Source organism: Dromiciops gliroides, chromosome 4, assembly GCF_019393635.1.
Source record: "Dromiciops gliroides isolate mDroGli1 chromosome 4, mDroGli1.pri, whole genome shotgun sequence".
NCBI lineage: Eukaryota > Metazoa > Chordata > Mammalia > Microbiotheria > Microbiotheriidae > Dromiciops > Dromiciops gliroides.
Genome location: NC_057864.1, coordinates 113788963 through 113805185, shown reverse-complemented (window position 1 = coordinate 113805185; position 16223 = coordinate 113788963). Strand labels below are relative to the sequence as shown.

General features: G+C 36.3%; 1 protein-coding gene across 4 annotated transcripts in view; it reads right to left on the bottom strand.

Moving 5' to 3' along the window:
• The window catches only part of RPS6KC1 (ribosomal protein S6 kinase C1), a 203709-nt gene that overhangs the window by 28410 nt on the left and 159076 nt on the right, over nt 1-16223 (bottom strand). For 3 of the 4 annotated variants that reach the window (XM_044003542.1, XM_044003540.1, XM_044003543.1), the window contains 2 exons: nt 10110-11723; nt 9749-9838 (listed from right to left, as the gene is read on the bottom strand). In XM_044003542.1, the coding sequence (XP_043859477.1) occupies nt 9749-9838; nt 10110-11723 (1704 nt within the window). The remainder of the gene's footprint in view (nt 1-9748; nt 9839-10109; nt 11724-16223) is intronic. The other variant, XM_044003541.1, reaches the window with a different exon arrangement.

The following is a 16223-nucleotide window of genomic DNA, read 5'->3' as shown; positions in this document are numbered from 1 at the left end:
AGGCTAGCAGCACAAATTATAACATTATAGAGAAACGAAGTTATAAGCATCAAAATGTACTCACTCTAATAGTACTCAAAAGATATGAACAGTTTTCAAAAGAAAAATTTCAAACTAGAAATGATGAAATGAAAATATACTAAAAAACACGGATAGTAATGCAGATTAAACAAATGAAAACTCTTGGGCGTTACCTCAAACTCTAAGAAAGATAACAAAAAGTAGGAATGGTCAATGTTCATAAGGATGTGGGAAGATAAGTACGCCCATACAGCTCTGTTGGTAAAGCTAAGAATTGGCTAAATCGTTCCAGACACCAATTTAGAATTATAAAAGAAAAGTCATAAAACTACCCATACCAATGGGCCCATTACTAGGTATATATCTCAAGGAGGCCAAAGATAGAATCAAAGGTACAATATGTGTCAAATATTCAGCAGCACTTTGTAGTAACAAAGACCTGAGGGGGAGGAGGGTGGCAGAGTGTGCCAGCTGGGGAATGGCTCCCCAAAATGGTTGTATAAAAATGTAATGGAATATACAATAATGGCTTCTGTTTAGATAGCACTTCAAGGTTTTATAAAGTGCTTTATGTATATTACCTCATTTACTCCTCACTATAACCCTATGAATTAGGTGCTATTATTGTCACTCCCATTTTCCAGCTGATGAAACCAAAGCTAAGAGGTATGAGGTAATTGGCCCAAGGTCACACAGCTAGTAAGTGTCTGAGAAAGTATTCAAACTCAAGTCTTCCTGACTTAAAGTAAGCCTCTCTGTTGACTACACCACACTTCCTTTTTTAAGTGATTGAAAAATTACATGGACAAGAAATTCAAAAAACATGGAAGATTTCTATGACTGGATATAGAATAATATAAGCAAAACAAAAAAGAAAATATACACATTACTAAAACAATGTAAATGAAACACTCATATGAAATACTATATAACCTATATCGGATTACCTGCTGTCTAGGGGAGGGGAGAGGGAGGGGAGAGAGGGAGAAAAATCTGAAATTGGAAAGTCTGTATTAACAAAAGTTGAGAACTATCTTTACATGTAATGGGAAAAAAATAAAATACTTTATTAATTTAAAAAAAAAATTTTTAAATAATAAATAAAAGGAATGTAAGAGGAGCCACTATGCTCTCCCTAGTCATTTCCTTTCCCCATCTTGGATTCCAGCACAATGGCTTCCCCACCATAGTAGCTCATCTGGCATTCTCATCTTATGATTAGAGAACTTAATGGCTGAAATTTTTGTGCTCTACATGTATATAAGAGAGTTGTTGGACTTTAGCCCCTTGAATTCTGAGGATTAAAGCCCAGAGTATATGCTAACTGGTTCAGGTTGGTTATGTCTGACAAAGTACCTGGTTTTGATTTCTTTTCAATGGCCAACTTCAAATTTCTAGTTGTCAGCATGAACCTGGCATCCTGGTTTTGAGCTCTCTTGAAATTAACTATACAGTTCAAGTCAAAACTCTTTTATTTAGTTTGATTCAGTATCTCAAAAATCAGAATCAATTGTTCATAGAATTCTGTAGGCACCGTTATGATATAGGTTTCTTGCGAGATGGAATAAAAAATAAAATAACTACCAAATGACTTCTGGTTGACTGGATATAATGATAATTCTGAGTTCTGTACTGTCTCTCTTTTCCTTAGCCTGAATTTTTAGTGGTGAAAAAAAAACTAATATCATGCACCATTTTCCATTGATCATATCACAACAACTCCATTCTGAAGAGCCATCAGGTGTCAGTGTTACCCAACCAAAACCATTAAAGATGATTGATGAAAAAAATGCTAAGAGAAAATGGTGAAAACTACAAGCACATCCAAATCATCCATCCCTCCCTCCCTCCTTCTCTCTCCCCCCACCCTCCGACCCTCCCTTACTCTCCCCATTGCCTTCTTCCCAACCAGGTCACAGAGATAGTACGACATGTACACAGCTATTCTTATGTCCATTTTAGGAATTCTCTTTGCCTTACACTCATCATTTAATTTTTTTAAAAACCTTAGCATTTTTATCTTCTGTTGATATTTAAAAGCGTTTGTAAAGAAGTAGATAGAGTCCACACCAATTATTCCACAAAGATTATAATGGACAAGATCTCACAATGTACACATATCAAGTACTACATCTTGCCAATGATTGTAACGAAGTGTTTTAAGACTCAGCACTTTGCATTTTTCTTGTTAAATATCAGAAGCAGGAGATACTTCACTGTTTGGTGTGTTGTGTTTTTTTTTTTTTAACAATAAAGCTGTGAAGCAAGTTCACTGACTATCTTCCAAGATCAGCTTAGGTCTGAAAAGTAGGAAGCTTCACACTGAAGCAATTATTTAAAGTTACAAGTATCTATTCCCCTGGTTCCTCTTTTGAATGAAGGAATTCTTCTTAGCTCTTAAAGAAAAAGGTTTACAGTAAATAGGAAGGATTAAATCTTTCTTCCCCTAACAATCTAGTGCTAGAGCAAACTTCCCCTAAAAGTGTCAGGTGATAATATTATGAAAATGAACAAAGACTTCAGTCTCCCTTAAAGGAAAGCATTCAGAATTCACACATCCAGTTAACCCTGAAGACACCAATGCAAGGAAGTATTAAAAATAATTCATCCATGAAAGATGCCTTGGAATAAATTTTCTCCTACTTGCAGTCAGAGGTACTACTCTTGGGGATCCTTGGGGTATGCTGGTGAGACACAAAAACAGATGCTATGGAACAAATTCCTCTGTTTCATTCCTACCATTTGAAACCAATCAAACCCTGGGCCTGCCTGAAAAGGGTAAAACAAAATGGGAAAGGGCAAGAACTGACATGGATGTTTGTTTTATTACAGAATGAATAGAGAAAGAGAGAGAATTAGCCTGGTGCAAGGTTAGTACAGGACTAGGGGACTTCTTTTTGAAGGCAGGTGGCTACAGGATACATCCTGGAGTTCAGACCCTTGGGTCCTGTATCCTTACTGTACAACTAGAGGGAACTCAAACTCCTGGATCTGATATGAAAGATAAAAGACTTCTTTAAGAATTGACCAGACAAAATATGGCTTGGAATCCAAATGGGGCATCCTCTTCTCCTACTACATTGAGGCAGCTAGATGGCGCAGTAGATAAAGCACTGGCCCTGGAGTCAGGAGGACCTAGGTTCAAATCCAGCCTCAGACCCTTGACACCTACTAGCTGTATGACCCTGGGCAAGTCACTTAACTCAAATTGCCTCAAACATCTGGGGCCATCTCCAGTTACCCTGATTTTTACCTTGCCACTGGACCCAGATGGCTCTGGAAGAGAAAGTGAGTTTGGTGACTTTGCATAGCCCTTCCTTACTTAAATCCAATTCACTTCAAGTCATGACATCAACCCATGTCATAGTACATTTTGAGAATGAAGAACAAACAACAACAACTATCTAGTTCCAAAACTATACTGGCCTTGACAGGTTGAGTGATAAAGTTCCTTTATCAGGGTCTTTATTTCATTGTAAAATTTTCAAGTTGTCAAAAATATAAATCTCATAGATTCTTTCACAATAAGTGACTGACTTGAAAGCCATTTGTTTTCCTACAGAGAAATAACCAAATTTACTTAAGTGGCAATCAAAAAAACCACAAGATCAGTGAATAAAATGGGAGAGAGTAATGGGAAGGGGAGACAAGAGGTAAAGAGCAGAACAAACTGAGTTGCTAATCACTTAAAAGGAACACTAAAGCATCCAAGTAGGCATAGCAGAGCTACTCAAGTTTTGCTTAAGCTTCGGCTAAACAAGAGAGTTCTTACGTGAAAGATAATATTTCAACATTAACCACAAATATTTTCCCTCTTTCAAATGTTTTCTGTAGCTCCCTCTTCTTCCTTTTTTGTTCTTAAAGCTTCACTCTGCCTATACTCTACGCATACCAGCCATGCCAGTATCATTCCAAAATATTCTTTTTTGCTTTCTCCTTATTTTCCCCATACCTGAAGTTAGTTGCCTCATGTCTGGTCAAATTACTTATTACCTCTAAATTCTCATACTCTACTGTCTCAGAGATTTTTTTTGCATTTAATTTTTACTCAGCTTAATAGACGATTCTTAGCTTCTTCCCTATAAACAAAAATCTTTGGAATTATAGCATTACAGAAATTTAGAGCTGAAAGGGACTTTAAAAATAATTTTGCTTAATCCCCTTCCTGCTACTTAAATATTTCATTTCTACAAACTAATGCTCTGTGTATAAATATAACACACATATAGCTAAAACATCCCTTTTACTAACTTGGTTGATTTCTTTTAACCCCATGATATCAGGAATTATCATTTGTACTCTTGAGGATAGTATCCTAGGAGAATAAGATGACCTTGAATTTTGATTGGACTTTAAGAAAGGTGCTAAGTTATCTAACCATTTGTTACATCATTTATCTACACAGCATCCACAGAAAAACTGAGATCCAAATATCTAAATCACTTGCCCTATGGTCATTCAATGAGCTTGTAACAAAGACAGGACTAGAATCCAATTTTTCTAACTTCTAGAACTTTAAATAATGGAACTCCACTCCAATTCAATGAAACTTTAAGGTATTCATGATCTGTCTCTTAGTTCTCGATTATCAAATGAACAGCTATCACACAACATATCATTCTTAGAATAAAATAAATGTATCTATTGTTTTACATGTTGGGGGGGGGGGGGAAGGAAACAAGGGAAATTATCTAAAAGAAATATACTCACAAATTATTTGGTAAAACAGGCTGGCGGAGGAAAAACTGTCAGCAAAATAAATGTCATGCTCTAAAACCCAATTTTGCGGACAGTTTTCAGCATTTTTCATGTTGTGCTTTCCACAGTCAGCTGTGAGCTGCTTCCTAGTGTGAAATCGCCTAAGAAAGGGAGCGAAGCTGTCATCTGACATCTGGGAGCGTGGAGATCAGGTTGTGGTATGAAGCATTTTGGACTTCTTCAATTTAAATAGACATTTACCTGCAAATTCTTAATTCTAGAAAGCTTTCAATGGGAAATATCCATTTAAATTTCAAGCAGGAGATACACAGGGTGCATTTGCAAAGGTTCATAATGGGGTGGAAAACTAAGGTGAAGGACACACACTGATGGGGGTACAGGGGATCATATCAACTTGTTTAAGACTAGAAAGAGGAGTTTAAGTGCTTTATAATAGCATGAAAACTGTGAGAGATGTACAACCTTACTCTTCCTTCCCAGATTGTATTTTACATGGCTAGCATAGACTTTGACTATAAAAGGTTTAACATTATATGCCCTTCTACTCTCATGCTATTTTTTATGATACAACATTAGATTGTTTAGCGTGGGGGAAAAACAGTGGTAAGAAGAACAAAAAAGTACTTCCCCTCCCCTTTTTCTCTCTTAGTTTTGCTTTTAGAAAAAAATCTTTAGAAAGCTATAGCAAAGAAAGCCTCCCTATTGTGAGAACTGAACAGTCAACTGTCGATTAAGTACCTAAATATTCCCGGCTGTGGTAAGATAAATACAAATAGAAATAAAATTATAAGAGTTCCAAGGAGTCCATTTGAAGATGGCAGCATCTCAGAAATAGCCCATTTATCTCCATTTCTATTCAGTCATCCACCTGGATGAATACTGGGAAAGGGTTCTAGGATCCTTCCCAGTGGAATCATGTGTGACCATATCCACAGGGCCACTTCTACAAGGAGAGTCTTTCCTTTACTCTCCCTGCCAGGCCAGGGTTTTGTGTCGCCCCAGTGTGAAAGCGACCCATGTACCCACACACGATGACACAGAAATGAAACCTTTTCTAGAGAACTGTAATAGATAATCTAAGGACACAAAGAGAACCTAAAAGGAGTGGTTTCCACTTTGAAAATAGGGCTGGATTTGATCAGTGAATTCGTATGCTCCAGACCCTCTTGATAAGGCTGCAGCTGCAGCCATTTATGTGCTGGCTTTTCACAGATGTAGACTGATAAAGCTCGGTGGGGTTTTTTTGTCTTTTTGTTGTTTGGTGGAATATTTTTTAAGTATAGAAAAAAGTGGCAATACTTTAAAAAAAGTTCTTTGTTTAGTTTCTAGAAACTTGTGAATATCCAACCTCCTTGACAGTGTAAAAGTGATTGCTGTATTGTTCAAATGGCAATGACTTTTCTAAATCTAAGATCACAAAGTTGGCAAAAATTATACTTAAATAACAGAAGGTGATCATTTGCATTTCAAAATTTATCTATCTTGCTTTTCCCTCCAATTAGACCAAAACATGTTGATTCACAGGTTTCTGTGTGTGTTTGTTTCTTTTTTAAACTTATTTATAGAGCAGAATAATGGCCCCCCTGCTAGTTTGGCATTTGCTCAAGTTTCTGTCCATGTAAATCGAATCTGTTACTGGAAAATTTTCTCAAAATACCAAGGCACATTAACCAGAAGATAAAATATTATAAAGTACAGGGCAGGTGGATAATGTTTTTAGGACAAATATGTGATAAGGATTCCCAGAAGGGAGGAGGGATAGGGATAGGGGGTGGGGGGTAGTAGGGGCAAAGGGCTGTTTAAACATAAGTGAATCATTCTCATCATAATCTTGTGACAACTTTACTTTCTAACCAAACATCAGCTGCTTAACATGCTTTAGAAATACTCAGAAAATAACAATGAGAATATAAGGGTTGGGGAAAACTTTCAAAACCTTTGGCATTTAGTAAAGTTTATATAAAAAGACAATAAAATATGATATTGATTTATAATTCTCTAATAGTTTAAATGTTAATACATTATTTGGAGGAGGGAGAAGTACTTTGCCATCCGTACTATTACCCCTTTATAAAAGAAACAGTAAGTAATTTTCTTTTTTCTTTGTAATATAAAAAATAAAATTGGATTTTATGATTTTAATTCTTCAACAATATGGCTTTAGCAAATTAAAATGTTAGCACTAATTTTGAGTCACATTGACTTTTTTATTTGTTTCACTCTTAACTTAAAAGATGTTAATCCATTCAAGGAGTAGAAAGAGACTTTCCACATTAGTCAATGCATACAATGATACTAGAACAATTTTGAAACTCACAAAGCTTGAAAGTACAATTCTTGTTATGCAAATAATTACAACAAAGCCAGTCTTCAGTCTACAGCTTTTATCTAATGCTGGGGAAAGGATAGCGGCCAAAGAACTGGATAGCAAAAATCCATTAATGGTAGAATGCCACCTGCTGGTGAATTATGAGAAACATAATTTCTTGGGAGAGTTGTCTTAAAACCTGCATTTTAGAAAATGCCCAGGATCAAATGCAATATATAATTACACAGAACTGAAGACATAGTGTGGAACCCAGTAGAGTTTTGCTTGAAATAAGTAGTTTCCATAATTGCAATACATTGTAAATATGAAAATGAACAAGAAAATAATCTCCTACAATCGCAAATTGCACCATGAGCAGTTTCTAATGTCTCACTGAATGTATAAAATAAGGAGGTAGTATAAAAAACATCAACCAAAGTTAAGAACACTGCTGAATCCATTTTTCTTTCTTTTTTTTTTTTAAAGTGAGGTAATTGGGGTTAAGTGACTTGCTCAGGGTCACACAGCTAGTAAGTGTTAAGTGTCTGAGACCGCATTTGAACTCAGGTCCTCCTGACTCCAGGGCCGGTGCTCTATCCACTGCGCCACCTAGCTGCCCCTAATCCATTTTTAAAAAAGGAAACTATGGGAATTCAACAAAACTTCACCTCATACATTGTTCTATCAGCACTCTGCTTCAAGAATCTTCATTAAGGTAATTCCTCAATTTTCAGTCAAAAGAAACACCTCAAACTAAATTTCCCTGTCATTCCTTTGTAAATGATTGCAGAGCTAAGTAATATTAATGTATATTTTTACTTATAATATTATTCACTATCAAAATAAGAAAAGGGGGGAAAGCATATATATTTGAAGAAGGGGAGAGAGGGGGAGAGAGAGAGAGAGAGAGAGAGAGAGAGAGAGAGAGAGAGAGAGAGAGAGAGAGAGAGAGAGAGAGAACGAACACGAGAACAAGCTTAATAAAGTAATTTGATCAAGGTGTCCTTTTCATTATGAAGTGATTTTGTTCTCCCATTAACTGAATCACACTAATAACATTTCAAAGGACAGTACTGCAATCTACTGGAGGAAGGCAAAAAATGTACTCTACAGCACTCAGAAAGTACAGCTCCCCAACTGTACTAATTTGGAGTAGAACAAGAAAGAGAAAAAAAAACCTCAAACTCATCAGGTAAGATGAAGCTACCTCACATTTGCTTTTAAGACTGAAAATTTTTGCTTGCTCTCAAAGACAGAATTTGGTCTTAACAAATTTCCACTTAAAGACATCTATTTTTCAGTTGTATTTATATCACAATATTTTCCAATTGCTACAATGAGACACTGTGAAAGCCAAGACTACTCTACTTAGTAACTGTTATATAATGAAAGATCAATAATGGTGCTAAACATTCCAATATTATCAGCTTGAGCCTCCTTTCAAGGCTACTGCTGATGACAAGCAAAGCAGCTTTAGCAATGCAAAGAGGTTCAATGCTGGGTAAAAGGTAGAGGACCCCGAGATTCCAACTGGCCCATTTATACTAATGACAGGTAGAAAGGAACATGAACTCAAGGCCAACTCATGTGCTTAAGCTTCTGCATATGTTTACAAAGGATTTAACACACACCAGAAACAAATCTCTAATTTTTCAAAGTGAGGATAGTACTGGGCAGACAGGAGAAACTTATCATGGCAAATATTTAACAAAGCAAGCTGATTTAAAACATCAACAACAATATCTGTGTTCCCTAAAATTGCAAACAAAAAAAATTTTAATAACTTTAAATCAACCATTTTAAAAGATCAGGTTGGCCCATCATTAATGTCGCATATTAACAGCTTTTTTAAAAATACCCAACATCTTTTCTATATTTACTCACACTAAATAGCATTTACTATTTATAATGAAAGCAAGATGTTATATGGGGCATGAGAAATTTCTCAATGACTATTATAAAAGAACAAAATGTTGAAGTATTATGTAGAAGGAATTCAGTCATGTCAACTTTTTATTTTGTAGATTAATGGATAAGTATTATGGGGAAAATAAATCTTATACACTTTTGAGTGCAAAAGTAGCTCAGCTTTTTCTTTTTCCCAAAATTCTGATTTTTGTACAAACAAATTCAAAACAAAAGAGAACTGGAAAACACACAAGATCTATGAGAGAAAATAAGAAAAAATTTAGAACCATGGTCAGAAGGGGCTTTAAATAGTATCTAGTTCAACCCCCGCCCCCCTCATTCTTTACAGATGAAAAAACTGTGACTATTTCTAAGTTGTAAAAAATAAATACTAATGTAATACAAATAAAGGGCATTTGTTTTTTGATGTAAAAATGATTTAAACAAGTCTTCTGGCTGATTTAAACCAAAATCACATCCATTCTGGTAAACTGGATGGAGATAAGAAAAGAGACCACTGAGAACATCTACCAGGAGCAGAGGACAAGGTATGGTATAACCAAAGGCTCATTCAGTCTTCAAGGGCAGCAGGCAATAGTACCAAGAACAGAAACACAGGCATGAATGGCTTCAGGAAAGACTTCAACCCACTACTGGATTAATAGCAATTCTGCCCTCCATGCTGAGCCAATGCCCTTTGCTCCAGCCTGGAGGTCCCACCCCTGTCCTCTCACTCTTCTCCCTTCCCCTGATATACTTTTCAAGTGAAACATTTTAGGTGATTGCTCTAACCTGGGGCACAGTACATTCTCTCTATGGCATCGCTGTCACAGGAATCTTCAACCTCACTCCACCTGCTAAAATACGTTAGCTGAATGTGTCCTAAAAACAAAACGACAGGAGAAATCAAAACATTTTTCCCTTCCATTTTCTGCAGAAGTGAACTGTAATTACTCCTTTTGTAGCTAAAAACAGTATCATTAAGAATAATGGCATCATTAAGTACTAGAAGCTATTACTGGGGGTGAATTTGCTGCACTGATAATGAAGCTCTAGACAGGAAATGAAGATACTAATTACAAGATAAAACGCCTACTCAGTTAATTGGAAGCAACAGCGAATAAAAAGAAATGCATTTGCAAAAGTTCCTGACCTCTATCATTCAATAAGATGTTGTTTGGGTTCAAATCGCGGCACACAATTCCCTCTCTATGTAAAGCATCAAGGGCTACCACCATTTCAGCTGCCCATCTTTGAATGCAGCCTTCTGGGATATAAAACCTGGAGGTTAGTGCTAATTTTTTATCGAGGTCCTCAAAAATCTGATGTATTTCCTTGTCTCCTTCTAGTGCTAATCCACTGTCGCCCTTAGCCTTAGTGTCTTTTGGGCCTAGCTGGAAGAAAGAAGGGGTTGGCTCTTCTTTACCAGGGTCTTCAGCTCCATCTGCAAACAGCAATACTTCTTCTTTTTTTAAAGTGTCTGGGTTTACATTGTATTCATTAGCACCTGAGACTGGTTTAGAAATAAGGAAGACACTTTCTTCTGTGCTATTTGCAGTTAGTGTGGGAGCCACCATTCCAAATCCTTTAAACTCAGCATCTGAACTAAGTAACAAAGACTTGTCTCCTGAACTGGTCTGATCAACAGCAGCTATAAGTAATGTCCTAGTACCCTCCTGTGCATAGTGTTTTTCTTCTGTACTATGGAACTGGTGACTACAGGGATCATTCGATGCCTCTGTGTCCTTTTCTTCAAGTCCTTGGCATGGCTCTGTGCTAAGATTGAGGCATAAAACATCAGGAGCCTCTAAAAGTTTACTTTCTAAGATGCCTATATTAGTCTGTGTCAACTGAGCAGGCCTCTCAGTCACAGCTTCTTTTGTTAGCTCCAACACACCAGGCAGATTGACAAGAAGATCAGGCCTTCCTTCATCAGTACTACTTACATCATCAAAAGCAGCATCTTTAAAAGAAATAACAGGGACAGAGTCATTTGAACCCCTGCTGATGGTGTCCTGAGCTCTTAACCCCAATCTAGTTTCACTAGCATCAAGACTCCCAGAACTGCTGTCCTGATCTTGAAGAGCAAAAAATGGCTTCAAGGGTTCTGACTTCAAGCTATATAACTTTTCACCAAAATCAAGTCCAAGGAGTTCATTAGTGCTATCTTTACTGTCTATCCTAAAGAATGCCATAGGGCTATTCTTTGATCTACTAAGAGAATCTGATATTCTTGGTGGACTAGCTACTTCACGGTTGGCATCTTCCGTGAAAAACCTTAGTTCCTGAGAAGTCAGCTGAGAGCTGAGGCTGTCAGGGCCAGGAGCAATATGAGCTGGTAAGCGTCCCGTATCTTTGGTTCTAACACCACTTCCCTTAATCTTCATCAAGGGCTCCTCATTCAAGGACCCAGGTTCAATTTTTTCTTGCCCATATTCATTGCATAATGTTAAATAACTGGTAGTGCATTCTTCTTCTGAACTTGAGCTGGAATCCGGCCACTTTGGAGAGCCATCTTGGCCATCTTCTTCCTGGTTACTACTGTCCTCTTGGGAACTAGGTGTAAGACTAGCCTTCAGATGCAGAACTTTGAGCATGCTGCCTCCATCACTTCCCCTGGACTCCAAGCTGCTGCTGTCCTTAGGACTAGGAGTTGGCTGCTGCAGGTGAACTTCAGCAAGAGTAGACTTTTTGACTTCCTGAATGCCAAGGCTTTCTTCTGAGCTCCTATTTAAGAATCTGCTAATGTAGGACCACAATTTTCCGCCTGTTAAAAAAAGAGAGAAATTAAATCTCAGACAACAACAATCAAGACAGTGTTATTGGAATGGAACTTTATCATACTTTAAGTATAAAGGGGAAAAAAGGTCATTTAATAGAGCAATAACTTGTTCAGTAATAACTAACTTCCTAAAGTGGCAGAACACTCGAGAAAGAACTTTAACTGCTGATTACTAATAACTGTGGTTTTAAATTTTCTGAACACCTGTGATAATGAAAAATAATAACCCATTTCTTCATTTAAAGGGGCACTAGTTACAACAAACACTAGTATGAAAGCTTACTGTTAGTTTGCTTTACAGTTTAATATAACTAGATGATAGAAACATCTGATTATGTTTTGATTTGTTTATGTATGAATTTTTTCAAGCATGACCCCTTGGGTCAAGTGGAATACATAAATAAATGCTATACAAAATTGTATTCCATGGTGAAAAAAATCAACAATGCTATTCCATTTTTAAATGCCCAATCTAAGGTTAGAGGCTAGATTTGGTATCTGGTATATAATTATGCCTTTACAAATGACATACTAATAATTCTCCCCCTCCCAAACATGTGCAGTGTAAGATCAAGTAAAGCCCATTAGTGAGGCAAGCTAATATAGTATCAGGGATCTATAAAAACTAAAATTAGAGAAATCAATCCATGCTAGTGAACCAAGTATTTTAGCAGTAATATCTTTTATATAGATATTGCCCAATAACTTGCTTTAGCTTTAAAATCTCACTTCATCTACTAGTAGGTAAAATATAATATAGATGCATATACCTTCATTTGATCAAATAACAACTATGAATAAAATTTAGAAATCTAAAACAAAAAATCCAAGTAATCTTAAATTCAGCAACAGGAGAAGCATATTTTGAGCAAAAATAATTGCAGTTTTCAAAATTAGGACTTGAAGAAAGGTGCATCAAAAACAAATCCTTCCATTAATATGGAAAAGCAGTTAAGTCAATACATTTGTATTATCATTATTAAGCATTATGCACCTAGAGTTGACTAAATCACATACAGAGCGATGCTTGGCAGTTCCTCATACTTTGATTTTATTGACTAAATCAATGAAGCATTAAAAGAAAAAACTCCGCTTCCCATAGGTTCAGATTAAATATTGTGATCAGCTTAAATACTGTTATCCTCCAAAACAGAGATTTATGTAGGGAGGGAGGGAAGGAAGAAACGGAGGGAGGGAGGAAAGAAGGGAGGAAGGGAGGAAGGAAGGAAGGGAGGGAGGGAGGATATGGGAGGAAAGAGGGAAGGAAGGGGATGAGGAAGGGAAAGGGGATGGAAGAAAAAGAACATTTATATGAAGTCTATGCATATCTTATTCTTTTTCTTATATTTTCCCTAGAAAGATACTATTCTACTAATGGGTTTTCACCTGTTTTCCTCTGATATTTCCCAAAGTTCCAAACTATGCTCTCCCTCTTCTCCCTAGACTATTCTTAATGTCTGCCATTTGCCCACATCAAACAAAAAGCTCAGATCTTTATATACTGCTTTAAATTCACCTATTCATAAAATAGAGCTGTCTCACTTCACTGCCTTCCTAGTCCCTTACCAGCATTTATGCAATTCCTCCCACTATAACACTATTACAGAGAAATACCCATACTCTAAATGGTTCACCTCATCTATACCATGCTAAGATAAATTACCTAATCTGACTCTAGTGCCTTGAAATCGTTCTAATCAAACTGAATTCTGAAAAATAAAAACATAATTTTATTGTATAGATAGGCTAAAATAGATAAAAATATTTAAAATCTTTTAAAATGTGACTAGTCTTAATTCTACTTATCTTAAGGATATATCATTTGCTTATGAAGTAAAACAAATAAAATAAAACCAGAATTTTTTTAAGGGGAGAAAATGATGTGGACTTCAGTCACATATGGACATAAGGGACTCATTTCTATAAGTAAAAAACAAAAGTCTTCTTTCTTGGTCTCTTACATAATTATGGGATTCTTTCTAATAAATTTAATGAGAATTCTACTAAATATAGCATGATAATCTGGCCTTAATTTTTAAACTATCTTTAAATAATGTAAACATTACAAAGTTAAGCTGGGAGCAGAGGAGTCAACCTTATAAAACTGTAAAATAGTTATAGATGGCTCATCAGAAGCTTTCAACCCCTGTAATTGGCAAATATGTATCTTGGTTGTATCTACAAAACTCAGAGTTTATTTCAATCTGGTAGGAATGAAAAAAAAAATTTACATCACTCCCTTTAGAATAAGTAATCGTTGGCACCTAGAGCCACTGCAATCTCTGTTTTGCATGGAATGATAACCTATTAGTGAGATGTAGTGCCTTTTAGTGTGTCCAGCAACTGAACTATGGGACTACAGTTATCAGCATGAAACAGTATCTAAAAAAGGCTCTAAGAACTATATATCCAGTCTTTTAATCATCACTAACAGTGATTTACAAACAGTTAAAGCTCTAAACAACTTCAAATCTAATAGGCTTCTACACAACATCTCTTGTTTGCAAGTGTTTTTCACATGTTTTCTAAACATTTTCTCATGTTTTCTAAAACATTTTACGTGAATTGTGAATACTTTATAATTTGGGCCTATCATTTATATTTTTACTATTAAAAATCCTTAAAAAAAAAAACTTAAGAACACATGATTCTCATTAGGATTTCTCATTCACAAAATGTCTGTCTTTCCTAAAGACAAGTAGACTAGGGCCCAAACATTTTGTGTTCAGGTACTGTCTCTAATGCTTTATAAGCTGGGGCCATGACACTTAGTATCTTTGAATCACACTTTTCCACAAAATGGGTATGTATTTGACATGCCCACAACACAGGACTATTGTAAAAATGCCACTCAATGTGATATCTTTCACCGAACCTCTTCTTTACACTCACAAAACCATAGCCCTATATGAGGTCCTCATAACCTCTTCCATGGAACACCATGACAGTTTCCCTGTCTATTTCCAGCTTCCTGTCTCTTCTCCTCAGGAAAAGGGAACAACACTGTTCTATTACGGTTTGATTATTTGAAATTATGTGTTAGGCAGGATACTTTAGTACATGGTACTTTCAAATTATGAAATAATTATCTAGGTTGTAACATGCCTCAATCACCCAATTAATAATCAATTATTAAGTACCTACTAGGTGCCAGTTAATGTGCTAGACACTGGGGATACATTATACTATGATATACAACATGTTCATAGGTAAATATGTACTACATAGAAAGTAAGTCCATAACAACTTGGGGAGAAAGAGCACTAACATTTGAGGGAAACAGCAAAGGCTTCCCGAAGGAGGAGCCACCCAGGAATTCTGAGAAGTTGAAGAGAGAGAGGTTAGCACAAAGTACATAGGAGGAAGTTATGTGTCACAAAGGCCTTAAATGCCAGATAGAGTAGTTTGTATATTACCTTAGAAGCACTAAAGCTTCATGAGAAGGATGTGCCATGATCAGACCTGGGCTTTAGCAACATCAACTTGGTGGCTGTGGAAGACAGACTAGGAAGAAGAGAGAGACTGGAAGGAGGGAAACTAATGAGGAGGTTATTGCAATAATCTAGGCAAGAGGTGAAGAGGGATTGGACTGGGTGGTACAGAATGCAGAATATAGAGAAAGGGGATGATGCAAGAGATCTGAGGAGGCAGAATATACAGGACTAGTAAACGAGGGAATTAGAGAAAGTGAAGTGTCAAAGATGACTCCAAGGTTGAAACTAGGTGAATGGAACCATGGTGGTACCCTTTACAGAAATGGGACAATTGGGGAAAGGAGTGAGTTTAAGGGGAAAAATGCATTTCGTTTGAGGCCTGTTTATATTGAGATACCTATGAGATATCCAATTGGAAAAGTGTAAGGGAAGGTTAGACACACTCTCTCTTTCTCTTTCTGTATACAATATACATATATGTCATAATATATTCACATTTATGTATATAATATTGTATCTACTATATTTAATGTAAATGTTATATATTAATTATACAATTAACATTAATTAAAAGTCTATGCTAATGTATAATATACTATGTATACTATAATATAAACATACACATGTGTGTATATGAATATTTATTAAGAACATACTATGTGGGGGCAGCTAGGTGGTACAGTAGATAAAGCACTGTCCCTGGATTCAGGAGGACCTGAGTTCAAATCCAGCTTCAAGCGCTTGACACTTACTAGCTGTGTGACCCTGGGCAAGTCACTTAACCCTCATTGACCTGGAAAAAAAAAGAACATACTATGTGGCAGGCACTGTTCTAAGTGCTGTGGGTACAAAAAGAGGCAAAAGATAGTTTCTGCCCTCAAAGGGCTCACAATCTAGTGGGAAGAGAAAAAAGTAAACAAATATGCACAAATAAGCTGTCTATAGGATTATTAGGAAATAATTAACAAAGGAAAGGCACTAAAATGAAGAGGGACTGGGAAATGTTTCCTATAAAAGATGGGATTTTAGATGAAACTTAAAAGAAGCCAGG